This window comes from Rutidosis leptorrhynchoides, unplaced genomic scaffold, assembly GCF_046630445.1.
Source record: "Rutidosis leptorrhynchoides isolate AG116_Rl617_1_P2 unplaced genomic scaffold, CSIRO_AGI_Rlap_v1 contig562, whole genome shotgun sequence".
NCBI classification, from domain to species: Eukaryota; Viridiplantae; Streptophyta; class Magnoliopsida; order Asterales; family Asteraceae; genus Rutidosis; species Rutidosis leptorrhynchoides.
The window spans coordinates 29,508-52,308 of record NW_027266786.1 but is presented as its reverse complement, the minus strand read 5'-3'; the positions used below and the strand labels follow the sequence as shown (position 1 = coordinate 52,308).

Sequence of the window (22,801 nt, the reverse complement as noted above, 5' to 3'; positions counted from 1 at the left end):
ACTGTGAGATTTTGAAATTAAACAGAGAAGGGTTTTGGAATGGCGACATCCATGGAAGGAGTGGTGACGCAACAGCAAGAACAACAACAACCACAACAACAACAACAAGTGGTCGTGGAGAGGCTGAATCAAGCATTGCAACAACAGCTCAACTTAGAGTCCTTAAAGACGCGAGCTATTTCCCTATTTAGGGCTATCACTCGCATCATCGACGATTTTGACGCGTACGGTCGCACCAATACTACTCCAAAATGGTTTTTCTTATATCTCACTACCTTATAATTATTATGTGTTATTATTATATGTGAATTTGGAGCTATTGTTTACTGACATTTCATGCTAACCAGGCAACATATTATGGGGCAATATTCGATGGTCAATCTGGAGCTCTTCAACATCGTTGATGAAATTAAGAAGGTTTCCAAGGCTTTCGTTGTACATCCCAAGAATGTTAACGCCGAAAACGCCACAAGTATGGCTTTTTAGTATTTTCTTATATTTGCTTGCTATGTGGATGTGATCAATTGTATGTATTAGTGTAAATTGAATTCCATTTTCCCAGTTGAAAGCATAGAATGCTATCATGGTTTGTCACACGAGTAAGAGATAACCCTAGATGTGATCATGATTCTTTATTTTGTTTAGTGTTTTAGGTTTCCAAGCAGCACAAGTGTGTCTGCTCGTACTTAATAACCAAGAAATAGTTAATCATGTTAGATAAATAAGCATTAAGGTTCTAAACCTCACTTATCAGCTGTAACAGTGAAGTATCAATTAAAACTCCATGCCCTTAGTTGAAAGGTCTTCAACAGTCAAAAAAAAGGAACTGTTGTTGTCAAAATGGTTACGAATTATTTATAATATGTTCTTTGGATGCAGTATTACCTGTTATGTTATCGTCAAAGTTACTCCCAGAGATGGAATTGGATGACAATTCCAAGAAAGAGCAGTTACTTCATGGGGTGCAAAACCAACCTATTGCCGTTCAAATTGAGAAGTTAAAGGTAACCTTTTCAGGTTGCACTTTTTATTATTTTCTCTTTAAAAATATGTTTGGACTAGCCTCACATGATTCTACTCTTACAGAATAGAATTGACATGATCGGAGCTGCTTGTGAAAGTGCTGACAAGGTATTCGCTGACACACGCAAAGCCTACGGTTTTAATTCTCGTCCAGGCCAACATATTATGCCTACTTTGGACAAGGCTCAAGCTGCTAAAATTCAAGAACAAGAAAACTTACTCAGACATGCTGTAAATTTCGGAGAAGGTGGCTTTCTGCTCTGGGAATATCTATTATTTCTCGTTTTTCCTTTTCCAGCAGTAAAAGCTTTATTCAGGTGGCGTTGTGTCGGCAAGGTTACAAATATTTATTTGAGCTCAAGAACATACATGTCATATCATCTGCATGTTGGTGACAGTTGAAAGCCATGTGTGCTTTTATTCCTGGTTGGATCAAATTATCATTTTTCTCTAATGCAGGTTTACGAATACCAATAGACCAGAGGCAGATGACATCTGCACTTCCAATGCACCTGGCTGATGTGCTTGCACCTGTTGGTGACACAGGTCATCATTTCGCTGATGCATCTGGTAACAGTAAGTTGAGTTCCGTAATATTTAATACTGGATCATATCCTTAGGATACTGGAAAGATTCTTACAATCACATTTGCAGGTATGTTCATGAAGAATACTCCACCTTTATCATCAAACAATATTAGTGGTCAGGGGGCCTTGTTACAGGTTAAATCATTTTTTTGTTTCCCCGATCATTCCTTGCCTTTTCCTAAGTTATTGATTTTCTATGCATATGTTCAGATTCTTGGGATTTCTATATGTTTGTTCAGGTGCACCTCTGTACAATTTTGTAAAAGGGGCATGCCCGACTCCAGAGGATAATATTATTTCTGATAAGCTAGAATACATTTTTGCTGCCGATATGTTTCTCCTATATGTTCTAATACTTGATGATATATTTCCATAGCCTTGATTGGTCTCTTGGTGCTCACTTAGGTAGAGCAAAAATTGTTTAGAGGTTCTAATAAGCGAAAGTAACAGTTATGCGAGGGATGAAAGAAGTGGGAGATTGTATTCAGGAGTCTACTCCGGGATTTTGCTGGTTCTTGACACTCAGCTATACTTATGGAATAATTTCCTTTTCTTAGTAGCATTATTATAGTTTTGGTGTCAGCATTCTAATGATTTTGGAAACAAGAAAAAAATAAAAGAGCATCCAACTTCTCGGGTGTCTTTGTTGTATAGACGACGGTGTTCGGTACTTCAGTTTGTGCTTTTACACTACACGTTTGGATGAGCCTCACTTTTTCTTTTGAAAAATTTAAATGTGGTTTTTGGTTGATGTTTTTTTATCACTTGAATATTTAAAGTGGGGTTGGGGAAAATGAGTTTTGGGGAGTAAACCATTTTTACTTCCCGAATTTCAGCTTTTACAGGCAATAGATGTATTTAATGTAAAATGTCCTTTCTTTCCTAAATTTCCTTATGGATAGTTTTGTATGACTAAATTTTTCTTAGGATTTAAAGTAATTACGAACTTTAACCATTCTATGTATACAGACAGTTTTCGTTAAGTTTTGTAATTCTTCGCCAAGTCCTCTCTTTACTGTTGAAAAGGTCCTATGTTTAGAAGAGAGAGAAAGACAACTGTGAGTGTCATCCGTTTTGAATATTTCCTCCTATTTTGATTCCCCTAGTCATCGTCTCTTTGGTTTGAGAGAGAGCGTGTACTATGTGAGTGAAGAGAGAGAGAAAGAGTGTCATGAGTAGTTCTGGGTATTGATTGTTGTTCCCAAAATTGTGGTCCACATTCTTCTAAATACTCAATGGCTCTACTGTAATTAATTAATAAAAACTGCAGTTGTTGTTTACCATAGTGAAGAGAGAGCCGATCGAATAAAAGTGTGGAGAAAGTAGAAAAATGAGGTTTGCGTCTGGGTTTGGAAATATGTAGTGTATTTTGGTATGTAGTGTATATGCCTTTGCATGATCTGGTTTTGCTCACTGATAAAAAAAACGAAATTGTATCAAACACAAAATTCTTCATTAGTATATTTCTAAAATAGTTTAACCAAACAATTAATTGTTTTCCTATTGAGGCACCCTTTGTTATCAGCTAAACTGCATAATAATTTTGACCTTATCTGGTTGTGACTTGAGATGTTGTTACAATTGCATAAACCAATGCACTCATAGTTTCTTCTTTGTGGGATTGAAAAATTTATGACTCATTTCCCTATTTGACTTGTTTTCTCTTTTCTTACTAAACTAGAGTTCCAGCTCACAACTACTTGGAAGATCAGCTGCATCTCCTTCTGCTGCAACCACTGCTACATCCTTTGATGGTACCACTCAATCTCCGTTGCCATATGCCAATTCACCTCGATCTGGTCCAAACATGATGAACACTCCATCTCCTCAGCAGCAACAATCTCAGCAGCAACAACAGCAGCAGCAGCAGCAAAGGCAAAAAATGATGCAATTGCCGCAGCAACAGCAGCAGCTACTAGCTCAGCAACAGTTCAGGCAATCGCCGATGCAAGGATTGGGGCAGGTTTATATTTTTTCCGACATTCCATCTCTGGTTTCCACTTCATTGATTATGAATAAATTTTATCTTTTACTATTTCAATCAGCATTTCTCGTGTATGCGACTGTCCATATGTATAGGTGACTTATGTCCCTGTTTATGTGCGTGTATTTGCCTATAGTTATTTTCCTTGTAGGAATCATCAGAAGCAGTTTGGTTGATACAAAATTATTTTCTTGCCAGCTACATGGACAGCATCAGATGCAATTTTCTCAGCCTCTAAGCCATCAACAATTCCAGGGAAGGCAGCTGTCCTCTCTTCCACATGGAATGGGTCAAAGCCAATTCAACCAGGCTAATCAGTTGAATCGTCACCTGACCCAGTTTTCTAGTACTGCAAACAGTGCTCTTTTTAATGCAGCTCACGGGACACCAAGTAGCCAAATGGTCGGTTGATGATCCTTCTGTCTTTTAAAAGTTTTATATAATTTTGCAATTATAACATGTGAGATTTTATTCTTTTGTTTACTTTGGGCGCATATAGTTGTGCATTTACACTGCACCGTAGTGATGAAAGTGCGGATGATCAGAAATCATGGTGTATTTGTGTTTGTCTTCACATGAAGTTAGTGTAATATGTTTCTTGAGGACGTCATTGTGAGTGCTAAGGGAAATACAATGCTACATATGGAAATAAGCGTCACCACCTCCAGATTAAGAAATAACCTTTTCTGTGGTATTCGTTGATGGGGGTTTGTTTTAGAAGGATTGTTGATTTTCTCTAGACTTAGCAATTTGCATTTGATATACTGGCTTGAATCAACTTTCAGTATTAAATGTCATGTACAAAGTATCGTTCTTTTCCTATTGTATGATATTCATAGTTATAACCAATGTTCTGCATCTAAGAATTTGTAAATATACGATTTCCTTGTTGTTGCTCTTTTATGAATTCATTTTCAATCATAAATTCATATGTGCTAGAATAACATTAGTCGTCTAGTATGTACATTAAAAAGATTTACTATAATGGTAATGAATCTAGATTATTTTTTTCCTTTACTTCCACCATTTTAACTAATAATCTAGATTGTGATCATTTCTTTGTTTGGTTCAAGATTCCAAACATGTCAGCTGGAATGCAATCTCAATCACAATCACTTATGCCAAGAATGCAGGTTTGATTTCATTCTTTCTCTCTTTCAGTTAGCATGTTTGAAAGATGTTGCCGGGTTTCAAAGAAACCATTGAGGGTTGAATGTTATAATTACATGATTCTCCCTTTCAAGACGAAATCTCAAAATAACTATTATTGAATCTCTTATAAGATGTTATCATATGCTCTCTATATCTTATATCATTCCGTTCTAATGCATTTTGCAGTTTGGATTAGGCGGCAACAATCCCCAACGCAGCCATGCCTCACAAATTCTGAATGATCAAAGTATGATGCTTTTTCGCTTTATTTCTTCTTCTTTTTTCAATAAATTTGAGACATATAGAAAGAAATGATGCAAATAAATGAAATTGTTGGTTTGGATTGGATTATAAATTGCAGTGTTCAACATGGGTGTATCGAATCCTGCCAGTATGATGCCTATACAGCCACAACAGCAACAACAACTCCAACAACAGAACACATTCGGCAATATGGCTCCAAATACTCAGAATCTACAACCTGGTAATATGGTTCCGCAACAACAAAACAATCCAAATTTCGCTCAACAAAGACAGCAAAATCGACAATAGTTCATCGAATTGTAAGATTATTATAAACTTGGTAAATTACAAAAGACCCTTTAGAAGTTTTGCTTAGTCTATCAACTTTATTTTCTAGATGAGCCGTTAAGGACAATATAATAGAGATTACCATTTCAGTTTTCGAGTTTATGTTTGCAATTTTTCTAGTTTGTGGTTAGCATAAGAGTGATGGAGGGTTAAATTGAACGTTTCTATTTCGTCATACTGCAAAGTTTGATCTTGTCTTCTCGACTATATAATAGTTGTCATTAGAGTGTGTATTTGCTGAAACAGGATTTGGTTCGACAGTTCTAGCAAGCAATATTATTTTAGCTTAACAATAATGCTAACTAATTCTAAACGTCCTGGTTTATTTAATTTGATCATCTTGAATGAGATATCTTGTAAAAAATTCTTAGGTAGAAATTAGACATGCAAATTCCTACAATGATATGATAAAAGTCTAATTGATTTATCCCTCATTCGGGACTATCAAAGTAAATCCGAAATGGTAAGGTATTTTCTCCGTCGGGAGAGGTCATGGGAAAAATCCGAAATACTCACATACGTGGCACTTAGTTATGTAAACTTGTACATGAAGTCTCTACAAAACACGGGCCACAAAATGCCGAGAAATTCATTTATGCACAAGCGAAGCAAGGTCTCTTGTTTTTGAAAGCAGGAGTCTATATGTTAAACACATTATATTTTATATGTTGCCATTCTTGCAAGTTTTTGTTACACCAACTAAAATATAATTTCCTTCCGTAAATTTTTATTATTTTTAATTTAACAAAGTCGCACCTGGAAGTAAAAAATCTGAACAGAGTTGGTTACCATTCACATACATAACACATTCACTGTTAAAGCCGAGTAAAAAACGAACAACAGTGACCTGAAGAACGTATATACAGATGATTCAAATTAAACACTACCTAGATTTCTTTTTCATATACTTGCACTTTACAAATCCCAGACATAACCAAAAATAAAGAATATGGAGTAAGGAAAAAAAGAACAGAGGTGATAAACTAATGGCCAGGACCTTTCTTGCTTGGACCAGAAGCCAATGGATGTATCTCCTCTTCCACTAAAATCGGTTTCGACAATTCCATGGAAGAATATTTCGGACGTGTATCGTTATTTTCCCGAATCATGTAATCAGTTTTTGAAGATGACAGAAGAACTCTACAATCAGCAAAGCTCGATTCAGAAACCACCAGCATAAACAAGAAGACTAGAGCTACACGGAAGCCGTATCTCATTTTCGAATAATATTTGTGCTCGTAATTTTCCTTTCTTGGCCACAAACTAGATGTTTTTTTGTTGAACACTTTAGAAAGATTCTTTCAAAATGATTAGGAATTGTTGTCTGGTGAGTCTACCTTTTTTTGTGTAGGAAAAAGAGTGGAGCTAAACAAGATTGGTAGTATCTCCAAATAATAAGGTACCGAATACCGACCCTTTTTATATAAGGGAATAGTTTTTGGTTGATAATAAAAGTTTGAACTTTGGCGAAACATTATATTGAAGTCAAGTACAAGTTCTTAAAGTAATTGGTTTGATTCGCGCTCTTGATGTGTTAAATTGAACTCATGCAAGAATGTATTTTTTATCAAAATCAAAATAAACAAATAAAGATATACTAGAATCATATAAATACATTAGTACGTAAAGGGGAAGAAGAAATCCATTTTATTTATGGATTTTTATATAGAGTGCAATATTACATCTAATAAGAGTTAATTCAACAATTTAAAATTAGAAATAAATTAATTGTAATAAAACAAATCTAAAAATAACTCAATGCTAATCACACTAGTTAACCATTCCAAAAAAAAATATACCTCCCTCCTAAATAAAAAAAATGGATTTCTTCTTTCCCTTTACTAACTTATTGTGATCGGTTGGAATCAATATATCTTTAAATATGATCCTCTGCATCGATGATGAGCACCATATCATCAACTGTATATCCATAATGTTCTAAGGGTTTTCCATAACGATGGAATGATTGATGATATATCATTCCATCATTGTGAAAACTTCTAAGAACATTACGGTCAGTGCCGAGGATCCATCGTATATCTTCTTATCCACCTACGAATACAATGAATCCCTTAACCAGATTTGGTTTTTAATACCAACAATATGGATAATCTATATATTCTCTTTTATGCAGAGTATATTGAAAACGTTGAGAGATGAGTGGTTATATATATAGTATAGATATTTTGAAGAGATATAGTTGAAAACGTTAAGTTTGTGATAGTCATAGCAGAGTAGGCATGAAATTCATGATGCATGATTTATGTAAAACCAACTCTTACTTAATTAGGACAAAAATGATAGAAGAATCCCGTTTCCCCGAACTGGAAAACACAAGATTCAGACAACAAACACAGCAAACAACAGCAAAACACGATCAAAAATAGAAAAAATCAAAGACTAAGAACTAGTGATACAATAAGAGAAATCATGATCATATTCTTCATTGTTTTGATTTGATTACTGATTCCTAAAGGCTTAATATCGGTACCTAGATTGTTTAAGACCTAAATAAGCTAATTTAATTGACGGATTTTAAGGTTTCACTCAACCAAAACAACCAAATTTTTAAAACTGATAAAAACAGAGTAATGGTGGTTAAAATGCTTCTTACCATTCTAATTGATAAAACTCAATTACAAGAATTTATATAAGTGATCCAAAGTCTTACCCTAGCTGACATGGAAATTAAAATCGAATTACAAGCTGTAAAAAGCAAAAAACCAGAAAATACAAAACTATAATTGGTTTTGCTTTTTGCACGATCTTTGTATTTTCGAATCTTCTCATGACCTCAGCTTGATTTTTTACTCCAAGTCAATCCTTAACGCGTTTATGAAATGGTAACACTATAAAAGAGGCGGAAATTACAGTTGAATCATCTTCTTCTTCAAAACGGCAAAGACGTCATTTTTGGTTGACTTTTTGCTTGACTTTCATTCTGAGCTTGAGCAATCTCACAACAGCATTTGAACTTCTTCTAAATACTTCTACGAACTTAAACAAAGCTTGACTTGATTGAAAATAAACTTCTACTTCGAATTTGACATAAACTTGACTGAAACTTCAAACCAGAATAAACCCACCAATGTGATCTTTAAACAAGCTTTAGAATTCTAGTTTCAGCATTCAGAAACCTTCAATGGACCTTCCTTAACGATTTCAAATCAAAAAATCCAGCTGCAACAACTTCTAATGAAAAGCCCCAATTTCAGTTCATAGTTTCCAACTTGAACACACATTTTGAATTCCATACCAAAGTAAGCTTGTGAATCACTTCATAGACACTAAACGAAGCTACCCACTTCATCAATTTAACCTAATTTTATTCAGAAGACTAAAATTGAAAATTTGAAATATGAACAATAACTAAGAACCCTAGAATTAAGATCTTTTGATAGAGAGAATTGTAGGCTAATTCGAGAATATGTCGATGATCCTGACCTTATCCTGAATCTGATGGTGGGTGGCTTGACCTCGGCCAAATCGTTCTCCGGCTGGTGGAGCGCTGTCTTTGTTTTCTTCATTCAGACCCTAAGATTTGCATCTGCTACACCAAGATCCTTGAAGTTTTAACAATTTGCGCCATCGTCCTTTCTATAGAAAACTTTATTTTCTTCCCTATTTGATCCTTTGATGCATTGTTTTACTTCTTCCTTCTTTTGAAACTTCATCAATACTTTCAAGATCATCTTCTCGATCAGATTGGTGGAGATTGTCTTCTTCTTTGCAACTTTCTTCCTTCTCAAGCTTGATTGCTTCTTCTTCAAGTCATTTTTCTTCTTCTTTATTTCACCTGCAGAATTCTCAGTTATGGTAGGAATATCAAGCTTCCTGAGATAATCCAAACCAACAGCTCCTCCTTTGTTGAAGAAAGCTCGAACCATTCCAATTAGCTTGACAAGAACTTCAAATCTCCATTTCTGCAAAGACTTGGTGAAAATATCAAGCTTCCTGAGATAATTCAAACCAACAACTCCTCCTTTGTTGAAGAAAGCTCGAACCATTCCAATTAGCTTGACAAGAACTTCAAATCTCCATTTCTACAAAGACTTGGTGAAAATATCAGTTAATTGATAGTTTGATCTGCAGAACACTATTTTCACCTCTCTTTTTTTCACCAAATCCCTGATAAAGTTGTACTTCACCAGAATATGCTTTGATCTTGAATGATTGCCTGGATTTTCTGCCATTGCAATAGCAGAACTTGAATCACATAATATCTTTATACAGCTTTCCTTCAATTCATCAATATCTGATAAGATTTTCTTCAACCATACTGTCTGTTTTGCTGCATGGTTAACTGCAATGAACTATGCTTCAGCTGTGGATTGAGCAACCACACTTTGATTCTCGGAGCTCCAACTAAAAATGCCACTTCAAAAGCTTGTGCAATAATCACTTCTACTTATATATTTTTCTCCTATTCCATAACTAGCATCACTGAAAACAAGCAATTCTACAGTTCCACCTCTTTCATACCAGATATCAAGATCAATGCTGAATTTCACATACTTGAGAATTATTTTGAGATAAATAGGATGGGCCTTGGAAGGATTTGTACTAAAGATGGCCATCATATTGACTATACATGCAATATCTGGCCTAAAAGCACACAGATACATTAGAGAGCCAATCATACTTCTGTAGAGTATAGAATCAAACTCTTCTCCAGGCTTAGTTGATTCCATCTTTAACTGATTCTCCATTAGAGTTGAAATTCCATTGCAATCTTCCATATGAAACTTTTTCAACATATTTTTTGCCTACTTTTTCTGGTGAATGAATATCCTAGCATTGCTTTGCTCAATCTCTAAAACCTAGAAAGTACTTAATTTCTCCCATATCTGTCATCTGAAACTCAGCTCTCATCAAACTTTTGAAGTCATCCACTATTTCTGTGTTGGTTCCTATAATCAGCAAATCATCCATGTATAGAGAAAGGATGAATTTCGCTCCTCGTTGCTTCCTGATGTAGAGTGTAGGTTCACTCTCACTTCTGACAAAACCATTCTTCTCCAGATAGCCATTAATCCTTCCATACCAGGCCCTTGGTGCTTGCTTCAATCCATAAAGTGCTTTTATGAGCTTCTACACCTTTTCTTCTTCTCCCTTCTTAACAAAAGCCTATGGCTGCTTGACATAGACTTCCTCTTTCCAAAATGCCATTGAGAAAGGCACTTTTTACATCAATCTGATGTATCTTCCAACCTTTTATTGCTGCAAGTGCAATTAACATCCTGACAGTGTCTAATCTTGCAACTCGAGCAAATGTTTCTTCATAATCCACACCATACTCTTGCTTGTAACCCCTAACCACCAATCTTGCTTTGTATCTGCTCACACTTCCATCAGCATTTAGTTTAACCCTATATACCCATTTTGTATCAATTATCTTGGTATCTGCATATGGTTTGTTGCAGAGAATCCAAATCTTGTTGTTTGTAATTGCCTGCCATTCTTCATTCATTGCTTGTTGCCATTCTACTTCCTTCTCAGCTTGTTTGTAAGACTTTGGCTCTACATTGACAGCCATGACTTCTTCTGCATTCTCAGAGAAATCAAGATTTTGTGTTGGCAAGGATCCTTCATTGACTCTCTACAGAGTTTTGATGGCTCTATGAGACATTTGATCTGGAATTGTTGCTTCAATGTCTTCATGGTCCATTTATTCATCAGAATCATCTCCAGTGCTTGTTGTAACTTCTCTAGCATCATTTTCAATTTCTCCTCCTTGATTTGATGTCTCTAATGGTGGCATTTGCTCATCATTTTCTCCTCCTGATGTGAAATAGGATCATTTGAAGTACCTACATCAAAATGAACAAACATGGTAAGAGATTCTGGTGATCCTTCTCATCAGATGAATTTTCACTTAGAATCTCTAAAACAAATGGTTGTGTTAGCATCTCAAACTCACATAGGACTTTTCCTTGTTCTCTCACTGTAGGTTCCTCCCATTTCCACTCATTAAATTCATCAAATTTAACATTTGTGGATATGATCATTTTTCATGTAGTAGGATCAAAAATCCTATAACCCTTGAATTCTCATGAGTTGTAACCCATCATAACTCCCTTAATGGCCTTCTCAGACATCTTCTTTGTTCAAGAATGTGGGTATAGGCAATGCAACCAAACACTTTGTTTATACTGACAAGATCGCGATCACCCAATTTTCGATCAAAACCAAAAACGTTTTAACTTTGTACAGTACTTTTTAACATTACAAAATATTATTATCGTCGATGAAGAAAGAGTTTTAAGGGTTTGCCGGTGGTGAAGAAACTGTAGCCTGTACTCTGTAGGATATGTTTGTTTCGGGTTTAGTTGATACTTGATACAAGATATTATTATCGTCAGGAATGATCTACACATGGCATATTGTTTCTATTAGTTACTACATCCAACTAGACACCATATCATCAAAACTTAATGGCGTTAATTAAAGGACCGAATGTTAATCATTTAAATAAGGTGATTACATGAGGGAGAAAGGGCAATATCGTTAGTTCAACATAAATAGCGTCTACGGCCTAGTCGGGGCTGCGAGGCTCACCACGAGATCGACTGAACTCGTAGTGTTGGCTTTTCTTTAGAGAGAGACCGATCTGTGTTGCGTGTAGTGAATTGCCCAATAGATTGTGTGCAAATGTCGAATCAAGGGCTATTTATAGAAAGTAATTAGGGTTCTCCAGAGAATGATCTATTTGCCCCCGAGCGAAGTGTGCGAGAGAGGCCGAGCAATACCTATGTGGGTCTGACCCGTCGGTCCAGCTCTCTTGGCCTTGGAACCGACAAGGATGTCAGTCCCGGTCTCTGTAGCGTCCTCTTCATGTCATTCTCGGTCTATCCGGAAACCCTTTTCCCTATCAGGCACTAGCATCTAAGTTTTTAGCTTGTCATTTTGTTTATACACTGAGGTTATGCAATCGCCTTGCCCATTGTTTAACCGATTTTAAAAGCAAATGGACACGATCGATTACCTCAATCTCTCAATTTTGTAGCATTGAAAGATATTGAATGGAATCCTTGGTAAAAAGAAAAAAAACCGTATTATATGAAAATAGTTAGAGACTTGCAATGACAACGGTCACACAAATTATGCCGAACTCATTTGACCGGAATCCGAAATATCAAAAGCATTCATAACCGTAAATTACAATCAATAGAACATAAAATAACGTCAATTGATTGGAAGCTCAGAAGTTATCAAGGAGCTTCACACAAAGCTTGTGCTTCGAACAATTCCCATTTCATCTCGAATTAAAGCTCCAAATAAGATATGGATCAAAGTATCTCTTGATCAAATTAATTTTTCTTTCTTCTTTTATTTTATTTCATGCTACAACTTAAATTCTGAACTTCTAAATAAAAGTAATGTCCCACAGCTAAATCTAATTAACATAAGAGTTGAAGATTTATGTTACGGAATTAACAAGTGCCTACCACCGGCTATTTTGATGGTTTTAGTTTTCAAGTCAGTTCTGTCTATGTGATCACATATTATCGGAGTTTGACTTGGAATCTCATTTTCGGTCTTGTTCTTTCATTCTTCGAGGAGGAAAGTTATTCTTTAGTGTTATTCGGACTTTTTCAGTTTATCGAACCTTAACTCTTTTCTCTTTTAACAATAACAAGTCGGACGATTCGTCCGTTGGACAGAGAAATCGTACCTTTAAAAAATAATAATTTAAATATATCATAAAAAATTATATAATAATTATTTGTATTAAATATTATTAAATATATTTTAAATATTACAAAAGAGAATTATTTTACTTTTATATCAATTATAATTATTTTGATTTTATTTCAAAATCTACAATCCTATTAAAAAATTATTTAGTTTTCAAAAATAATAAACATAAAAAAAATAAAAGTCACATATTAAGATTTGATTTCATAATAAAATTTATAATTGAATCTAATCAATTTAGTTGTTCTTATTGTTTGAAAAATAAAATATGCCCGATTTAATTAGGAATAGGAAAAACAAATACAATAGATTTTTATTACGAATAATAGTTTAATAAAAAAATTGAAAAAGTTAATATATATTTTAATTTGAATAAGAATAATTTTTTAAATAATATGTCCGTTTGAATAGGAAAAAAGAAGTTGTGTCCATTTTAATTAGGAACTGGAAAAACAAATATAATGAATTTTAATTAGGAAAAATTATTAAATAAGAAAATTAGGAAAAAAATAGTGTATTATAATTTTATTAAGAATATATTTTTATTGTGTTTTGATTTCCTAATTAGAATAGGAAAATAATTATCATTAACTTAAAATTGAAACTTGAAACCTAATTAAACTCAAAGTTCTAAAATACACATGTCAAATTATTATTTATTAATAAAACGTCATGTGTCGGATGTTGATTTGACAATAAAATTTGCAATTAATTTGCAATTGGAATAGATTTAAAATTAAGAATATCGTTATTATCTATATAAGATTTCTCATTCTGCATATTGAAATAATTACTCGATATAAAGTTCGTTTGATTCGCATGATAAGGACCGAATATAATGTCAGTTATTTTAAGGGAGAAATAATATTATTAAGATTAGAAAATGGCTGATTAAATAATATCAATTATAAATAATCACATTGGACCTCGAAATTAAGTAAAATCGCTTGTATTATCCGAACCATCGTCCATAATTTAACTATCGGGACGCATTACAAAGTGTTTCTCAATCTATTTAGTCACTTGGTCAAGTAAAACCGATAAATAAAATATGTTCATTACTTATAAAAGAGTTTTTGAACAATCTAGCAAGACTTTATCATAACTTCATTGACAAATTGATCAACATAGTATTGCGTTGAGCCATATTTACCCATTGCTTTATTTGCTGCCTCCTTAAGTTCCATTGCTCTCTTCTTAAACTCTTTTGCTTGTGGCCCATCAGTGACCTCCCAAATGCATCTTTTGATTTCTTCCGAACTCACAACTCCCTCTTCTCCTTTTCTAATTCTAACACCCGTCTTGAAAACATCGGCTAGAAGTTTCGCGTCCGTCGTCTGATCAGCCCACTCCGGATAGCCTATAACCGGCACTCCTGCCACGACCGACTCTAATGTCGAGTTCCAACCACAATGAGTCATGAAGCATGCCACAGATGAATGCATTAGGATTTTCTCTTGAGGGCACCATTCCACAACTAAGCCTCTCTCTTTAGTCGCTTCCATGAATTCATGCGATAATTCGCCACATTTCTTGTCATTTCCTTCAATTGGTGGTTTAATCACCCAAATAAACGAATAATTACTCGTCTTCAAGGCTGTCGCAATGTTGTCAACTTGTTCTTGTGAAAAAACTAGCATGCTGCCAAATGATATGTAAATTACCGAAGACAGTGGCTTTTTATCAAGCCATAACTCTAAGCATGAATCGATACTCCCCGAATTAACTTCATTTTTTCCTAGCATGGATGGCGATACCAACGGACCAATTGGCACAATATTTGGCTTGAAAATGGCCATAGAGTTTAGAATTTCCTCCTCTAGCTCGTAAAATGAATTTCCTAAAACCCATTTTACTTTATCCAAACCTTGGACGATTAAATTCTGGATTATGTTTCGAATATGAGAAGTGCTATACGAAGGTAAAATAAAACTAGGAAGATCGACTTCCTTGAGCAATGGCAATCCCGGTAAATCTATTGCCAGATTTGCATAATTATCGATCAATGATCGGAATAAGTGAGGATTTCGAAAGTAATGAAAATAAATTGAAAAAACAGAACAAGCTTGGATCCAAAGAATTGCACAAGGAATTTCATGTTTCAAGGCAACATCTATAGCCCACGTCAAAAATGGATTGGCAATTATGCAAGAAAATTTCTTACTTGAATTCTTGATAAGATTTGTCAAATTTTCAGCCCCAAGTTTTTGACGGGACTCGAAACTTGAGTCATCAGGAATTTGGTCTGGAAAGAACTCGAATTCGAGTCTAGGAATTTTGGAGTTGACGTGAAAATGATTCGGAGCAGATCCTCCAGTCGCTAGAGTAACAAAGAGGCCTTTTGATATAAGGAGTTGGGCAAAGCTGAATGCTGGATTCAAATGGCCATGGTATGGAAGTGTCACTATGAGTACATGTACATCTTTCTCATTGCCCATAACAAATGTATGTTGTTTGTGAAAAATTAAAACAATGTAAAAAATAAGGACTTGAAAGTGAACGAAAAGAAAATTGGATTTCAAAAAGAACCGAGTATTATGATATTGATGGGTGTTAATTCTTAGGGTTAAAAAATCGAACCTAGATCTGATCTGATCGGCGATTTGGAGCTGTTGATCGCTTCTTCGGATTGGTTTTTGGTCATCGTTGACCAAAGGAAGGTGAAGACAGAACTAAGGCAAAGGTTGGATATAGCTGTATGTATTCAAAAGTATGATGATGATTTGTTATGTATAATGAATCTAAAACCAGATTTTATAGATGATCGACTCTCCAATCCAAGTCAACAATAAATAAATAAAATACTACTAATAATAATAATAATAAAGTTAAGTTTTATAGATGATCGACTCTCCAAAGTCAAAAAACATGCTGGGTAAAAACATTAATTTTTGACCACTTGCATCATTTTAATTATTATTAATAATATTTTTTTTTTTACCACTTGCATCATAGCATGCGCAACTTCATATTAATTTTAATTTTTTTATTTTTTTCACATGTTCATTCTTGAGGGAGACATATCTTTAACCACTGAACAAATCGTGGAGATAATGTATTTGCGTACATACATAGAGATAATAAAAATAAAAAAATATCATTCTAGAAGATTATGGGCTCGTCATTTATTAGAATTCCCCATTGATATTGATAAGACTGAAGAGAGGGAAGATAAACAGATAATGAAAGCGCAATTAACGGCCCAATTAAAAGCCCATGTTGACTGCAATAGTCAACAATTATCAATCAGCAGAGTTGCAACAAACTGAGCCAACTCGGTGCACAATTTATTTTCGTTATTTCATCTTCATAGCAGAGTTCATCATCGGTCAATCTTTTAAAATTCATCTAAACAGAAAATTTAATCTCAGATTACACTCCATTTAAATATTCTCAATTCGAACTACACATTATTGTTGAAGACAAAAAAAAAAAAAAAAACCTTTTTCTTTTGAAAGATAAACCCTCTTGTCTTGAGACTTTTTTTTGATTGACTCTTTTCTTAAAGACTTAAATGTTATACAATTTATAAGTCAATAATCCGGAATTAAAAATATTTAATTCTGAATGCTGGAATGTCAATTATTTATGTTCTAAAACAAAAATATATATATACTACATATGTATATAACTAGGAATTTGTCTGGAAAATGTTGAGAAAGTCAACGAGACGTGTATTTTATACTATGTTGATAAGATAATGTACTGAATGCTAAATATTGGCCAGCAACTAATCTATTGACTTTGAGCAATGGCTTCTCCGAGCACCAACATATCATCATCTTTTTCTTTTTTTTCTTTTTTTTTTCAATAATATAGTTTCATTCACCAAAAGGATTGAGATATACAACCTAATTACCTAAAACTACTCAAAACAGAGTGCAGACATTCCTGCATCTCAATACAAAAGAACAACTTCATCAATATATCATCTCCATTTATCTATCAAAATGGCATCATGGAAAACAAGACAGCTTCTTTTACTTGCTTAATAACAACAGATGTATTTCCAATTCCACCTTGAAAAGTAATTCTATTTCTTTCCGACCAAATACAACACTCCATTGCTAGGAATGCTTTTCTTCTGATTCTGGCCATAGTAGATTTCTTATGGAGGAAGGATCTGGCTTTTATTGATTAAATATGAAGTTGAAATTCAAAGGCCAAAATGTCAAACTTAACAAACTTCAAGAGCGCTGATGTTAATTCATGAAGCCCATGTATTGCGTACATGGGTGATCATATTTGGGTTTTCATTCTCCTGACTATAGTCATCTTCGAGTCTTTGAATGTGCATGTTTTGTCTTACTCCACCCACATGAGCATACAAAGTTAGAACCTCGAGCTCGTCTCTGTTGTTTCCTTCGCTGCGTCAATTTCCCTCCAGTCTTTCTAGAGATCCAGCTAATTTCCATTCTCCAAGTAGCATGCATCCGACAGATGTTACATCTTTGCATCTCCATACTACCATGGATAAAACTTGCAATCAAAAAATAAATGTGCTACTGATTCATCATGATTAGTACAAAGATTACACAAAGAATTATTATACGAACCCCATTTAAATAGTCCGGTTTTCACTGCAAGTCTACTTTGAATCGGTAAATTATAATAGTATACTACAACCCTAATAGCTAGACACGAAAATGAAAATTTGCGTTCACCTGAACATTTCTACCATTCCCGAATTTCTCGTTACCGGGATCATTAAAATTAATCACGTAATTAACAGTCCCGGTGTTGTGGTTACCGGGAATCTATTCCCGGTATTGGTGTATACGGGACAAGGGGGAAGCGCCACGTGTCAAACTTCCGTAGGCTGTTTGACCCGGTGTTGAGAGCACCGGGATTAACAAATTGTTGACCCGGATTTGAGAACACCGAAATTAAGAAATTAAAACCGAGTTTGATTGTTCTTACTTTCTGAATTTCCTTCACTTGCAAAAAATACTAAAGAAAAAATAATCAAATAAAACACACCAGGACAAGAAATCAAATGAGTTTGATCGCACGTGGCATATCACCTAGTTTTCACTCTTAATTAATTATATACTCCATGAAATCACACAAAGAATATCAACACTTAATTAATTATATACTCCATGAAATCACACAAAGAATGGCGGGGGAATAAGAATGAGTAGTTCTGGGTTTACTGTGGAGTAGAAGAGATGATGAAGAAGAAGAAGAAGAAGAAGAACAGAGAGACGAGAATGAAGGTGAAGCTTGTCCCGGTGTTAGAGAAACCGGGAATGAATCCCGGTGTTGGCGTTACCGGAAATCAATTTCGGTGTTGCGAGTCCCGGGAATAGTTTGTTGTTTCCGGTGTTGTCGTTACCGGGACAAGCTTCTCGGTGTTGAGGATACCGGGACAAGGCTTAATTAGCATTTCCGGTTTTCCCGAAACCGGGAATGGTTATGTGTGTTCACCTTCTAGGGTTACGTCATACAACAGTATCGTGCCCCTACTTTGAATAGTCATCCATAAAATAAAACTGTGTCTACTGTAATTACCCTTACCCTAGACAAGCTTATACCAATAAACAGTAGGCTGTTTTTCCTCTTAAGACGTTCCAACCAGATTTTAAAGTATACATACCTTAAGGTGAAGCTTTTCAAGTTATCTTTTCATGAGAAATATTGTTTACATCAGTAGCCTCCACCATATCCCATGCTTCGACAATAAATTATGTGCTAGGATCCGGTAGGCACCAATGACTACTCCTCCATAAATCAGCAACTCTAGCATCATTCCTTACATCAGCTTCTTTAATTTCAATGCCAGAAAATATATCAATAATGGCCTTACCAACAAGCCAAGGATCATACCAAAAAGAGAAGCTTTTCTCTGTCCCTAATTGGTAGGTATAAAAACCTTTGAAATCAGCAGAAAATTATAAATTTAATATCCAACCCTTATATTTAAACATTAAAATGATTTTTTTTTGAACAAATATACTATTCCCGTATACACTGTATCCCGGACAAGTATTTATTAATTAGGGGGTGAGTAATTAATTAGCCGGTCTCGTATTCCTCATACCCGGACAAACCTTAATTAATTAGTCTCGTATTCCTCATGCCCGGGACAAGCCTTAATTAATTACAATTAGTAATCCCGTGAATACGAAATCCGAGAGTAGTTATTCGTGTTCACCTATTAGGGTTCAGTTACACAAAAGTGTTGTACCCTTGAAATCAGCCCTTACATTTAATAGGTCTCTCCAAATAAATATGATATTTTTGTGAGGGGAAGACACACGAAAGAATTTTGTAGATCATCTATTTGCAGGTTTGAAACAGAATGGAATTTACGCTTTTAGAGATGATCGGAAATTTAAAAGAGGGAAATCCATCGGACCTGATCTTTTCAAAGCGATAAGAGAATCTAGGATCGCGATTGTCCTTTTCTCAACAAATAATTATGCTAGCTCTACTTCGTGCTTGGATGAACTTGTCGAGATTATGGAATGTATGAAGGAGAATGGACAAATTGTTATGCCAGTTTTCTACCATGTAGATCCCTCTCATGTCAGAAAATAAATTGCAGGAAGTTTTAAGGCGGAAAATTATAAATGTATATATAAATCCTAAAAGATAAATATTTTATTGTATTTTTTTGCCAAATGTGAACGTATGTACTTGTTTCGGAAATGGTATTTTGGACAAATATTCACATGTGTTTTCTTGAGGTCATTAATTAGCTTGTTCCGAGAATAGGTTTTTTTTTTTTAATTAGTCATTATTACTTGTCTCGGAAACCTTATTTTCGAGACAAATTTTTTATATTTACGTCTTAGGGTTTGCATGTGTAAAAGTGGCGCACCCAGTTTTTTAAGAAACCTTTTCAAAACATGAAGAGGCTTTTAAGGATGATCCAAATAGAGTACAGAGATGGAGAGATGCTATCATCGAAGCAGCACACCTCAATGGGTTTCATTTACAAGATAAGTAAATAATTATTTTAAGCTTCTTAATTATTCTTTCCGTCTCAAATTAGATGCAAATTTAGACATATTTTTTTATCCTAAAATACAAGTAAATTTGACAGGTTTAAGATAAAAAAAAGTATAGTCTTCCCATTTTATCCACCACCAATTTTTTCAACACATTTTAGCATTGTACATACATCAATTATATGCTTATGATTACTAAGGTTATGTTTGTCAAATTACTACTTTCATCATTATTTTTTTAATCTATATAAAATCTAAATATTTGCATCTAATTTGGGACGGAATAAGTACTACGTAAACATCAAGTTGTGCAAAAATTCACATTAATTTGAGATTAGGTTTCATTATTATAACATGCTTTGCTAGAAGTGAGAAAAATCAACACCGATAAAAGGAACTCATTTCTCCTTGAACATCAAAGCAAAATTTATTGGCCGCTACTTATAAAACCTATATTTTTGGCGTGATGAGTTCAATGATTGTATGGGAAAGTGAATCAAAAAATCAGGCCTCGAAAAAAATAAAAACTTTAGTCTGAACTTTATCATCAATTTATTGCTTATCATGCATGTTATGTTTTCCCTTTTTAGGCACGAATCGATGATCATTGAGGAAATTGTCAAAGAGATATTAAGTCAACTGAGTCTCGTATTTCCAAGCATCAACAGAGACTTTGTTGGATTGGATTGGCGATTAAGGGGATCAGTAAGTTCGCACATTTGTCTAGGCAACGATGATATCCGGTTTGTAGGGATCCATGGAATGGGTGGAATAGGGAAGACAACTTTAGCAAAAGTTGTTTTTGATCAATTGCCTGCCAATTTTGAAGGAAGTTGTTTTCTAGCAAATGTTAGAGAAACGTCACAAAATGGTCATTTAGTTTCCTTATAGGTTGCAAGTATCTGAAATCTTGAAAGAGAGTGATTTGATAATTTGGAATATTCATAATGGTATGGACATGATACGAAGCCGATTATTTCATCGAAAGGTTCTTGTTATTATCGATGATGTAGATCACATCGAGCAATTAAGGAACCTTGCTGGAAATCAAAATTGGTTTGGCTTGGGAAGCAAGATTATTATAACTACAAGAGACAGCATGTCCTTGCTACACACAGAATTGATAATATCTACGAAGTTGAATACTTAGACAATGATGACGCTCTACAACTTTTGAGTTTGAAAGCCTTTATAAGTGCCGACCCTCTTCACGGTTATCTAGAGCTTTGCCAACGTGTCATCCGTTATGTAGACGGTCTTCCATTAGCTCTTGAGATTCTAGGATCATTTTTGTATGCTCGAAGTAAAGATGAATGGATCGGTGCATTGAAAAGACTTGAAGAAGATTCCGGGACAGAAATTCTTGATAGGCTTCAAATAAGTTTCGATGGATTAAATGAGAAGGAGAAAAGTATATTTTGTAGATGTAGTCAGATTCGATATCTATGGGATGGAATCAAGGTGAATATCTTACCTTTCAATGGTTTGCTTAATATTTTTCTTTTTCCTGACAAACAAAATTGATGCTAACATGTTCTTCTTTCCTTTTTTTGTTGCACGTAGCCTCTCAACAAGTTGAAATTCAATTTGAGTCACTCTCAAAATTTACTCTAAACTTCAAATTTCACAGGGGTATCAAATCTTAAAATTTTGGTTCTAGAAGGTTGCATAAGACTATCCGAAATCCATCCATCCATTGGAGATTTAAGGAGGCTTATTCTGTTGAATGTGAAAGATTGCGTGAGCCTTATAAGATTACCCGACTTCAATAATTTGGAAACTTTTCAAGTTTTTGTACTTGCTGGTTGCTCAAAACTTAAGAAGTTTCCAAAAATTACCAATGAATTGGGATCCTTGAAGAATCTTGATCTAAGTGGAACTATAATTGGAGACTTTCCTTTTTCAAATTTCTGTTTGATTAAAAAAACTTGAAATGTTATGCGTTAGCGGCTGGAAAGGAAGCTCGCCTACATCTTGGCAGTTGCTCTCTCCATTCTCTATGATAGCACAACATGTACCTTTAAAAGTTGCATTAATGGTCAGGTTTGTGTTCATTGGAAATTTTGAGTCTAAGCAATTGCAATCTTGAGGAAGGAGTAATCAACTTGATTCATTATCCTCGCTGATAGTATTAGACCTAAGTGGCAACAATATTGTTTAGCTGCCCTCGACCATTAGTCAACTTCCAAATTTGTTGTGTTTGATTTTGGTAGGCTTCAAGAGCATGAAATCATTTCCTGATCACCTTCCATATAACGTCACCGGTTTGTGGTTAGACTATTACAGATCGTTACCATCTATTTTTACCATCTATTTTTGGACTAGTGGGATATAATTGCTTAAAAGGAGGTGGAAATATGGCTTTCTCATATGAAAACATATCTTAATGATAACTTAATTCTCACACGATCTTCTTTTACCTATAAACAAGGAGATAGTTCTCCGCTAATCATAAGAATAATTGTTCCAGGAAGTGATATTCCCAAGTGGTTTAGCAGCCAGAGAGAAGGGGGTTCCATTACGATGGAAATGTCTGCAAAAAATGAATTGGTTGGAATTTCTTTTTCCTGCATTTTTGTCCATCAGGATAAGAATAAACCAATTTGTGATGAATGTCATCTTCACATCATTATTGAGGGTTGTGTCTTCTTAGATCTGCTAGTATGGATAAAACAAGAAGTCGTGTTTGATCAGATTTTAATGTATTTTGTTCCTTGAAATTCACCCTACCTTAGAGAAATTCATAACGAAGACTTCAATCAAAAAATCAAACTGATAAAACTAAGAAAGGAAAGTTGATTGGTGAGGAA

At 34.6% G+C, this 22,801-nt stretch overlaps 3 protein-coding genes across 3 annotated transcripts; 2 read left to right on the top strand and 1 right to left on the bottom strand.

The window, feature by feature from the left end:
- The first annotated feature begins 39 nt into the window (after positions 1-39).
- On the top strand, positions 40-5,298 carry LOC139884516 (mediator of RNA polymerase II transcription subunit 8). The gene is made up of 11 exons (XM_071868533.1): positions 40-254; positions 348-472; positions 880-1,004; positions 1,087-1,270; positions 1,483-1,593; positions 1,678-1,745; positions 3,292-3,573; positions 3,793-3,996; positions 4,668-4,727; positions 4,933-4,993; positions 5,108-5,298. Exons 1-11 carry the CDS (start codon positions 40-42, stop codon positions 5,296-5,298), a joined length of 1,626 nt encoding a protein of 541 aa, XP_071724634.1.
- An 8,822-nt stretch (positions 5,299-14,120) lies between these two features.
- LOC139884513 (UDP-glycosyltransferase 84B2-like) lies at positions 14,121-15,473 on the bottom strand. The gene has a single exon (XM_071868530.1). The coding sequence runs from the start codon at positions 15,471-15,473 to the stop codon at positions 14,121-14,123; it is 1,353 nt and encodes a 450-aa protein (XP_071724631.1).
- Positions 15,474-18,834: 3,361 nt separating this feature from the next.
- On the top strand, positions 18,835-22,326 carry LOC139884512 (disease resistance protein Roq1-like). Its single transcript, XM_071868529.1, has 6 exons — positions 18,835-18,896; positions 20,582-20,851; positions 21,005-21,474; positions 21,622-21,731; positions 21,939-22,034; positions 22,153-22,326. Exons 1-6 carry the CDS (start codon positions 18,835-18,837, stop codon positions 22,324-22,326), a joined length of 1,182 nt encoding a protein of 393 aa, XP_071724630.1.
- The last annotated feature ends 475 nt before the right edge of the window (positions 22,327-22,801 follow it).

Bases quoted from the DNA above. Each gene is read 5' to 3' on its own strand.
- LOC139884516 (XM_071868533.1), top strand. From the start codon at position 40: ATGGCGACATCCATGGAAGGAGTGGTGACGCAACAGCAAGAACAACAA. The intron at 473-879 runs GTATGGCTTTTT...CTTTGGATGCAG, and splicing joins TAACGCCGAAAACGCCACAA to TATTACCTGTTATGTTATCG. The intron at 1,271-1,482 runs GTGGCTTTCTGC...TCTCTAATGCAG, and splicing joins TGCTGTAAATTTCGGAGAAG to GTTTACGAATACCAATAGAC.
- LOC139884513 (XM_071868530.1), bottom strand. From the start codon at position 15,473: ATGGGCAATGAGAAAGATGTACATGTACTCATAGTGACACTTCCATAC.
- LOC139884512 (XM_071868529.1), top strand. From the start codon at position 18,835: ATGGCCTTACCAACAAGCCAAGGATCATACCAAAAAGAGAAGCTTTTC. The intron at 21,475-21,621 runs GTTTGCTTAATA...CAAATTTCACAG, and splicing joins GAATATCTTACCTTTCAATG to GGGTATCAAATCTTAAAATT. The intron at 22,035-22,152 runs GTTTGTGTTCAT...AATATTGTTTAG, and splicing joins AAAGTTGCATTAATGGTCAG to CTGCCCTCGACCATTAGTCA.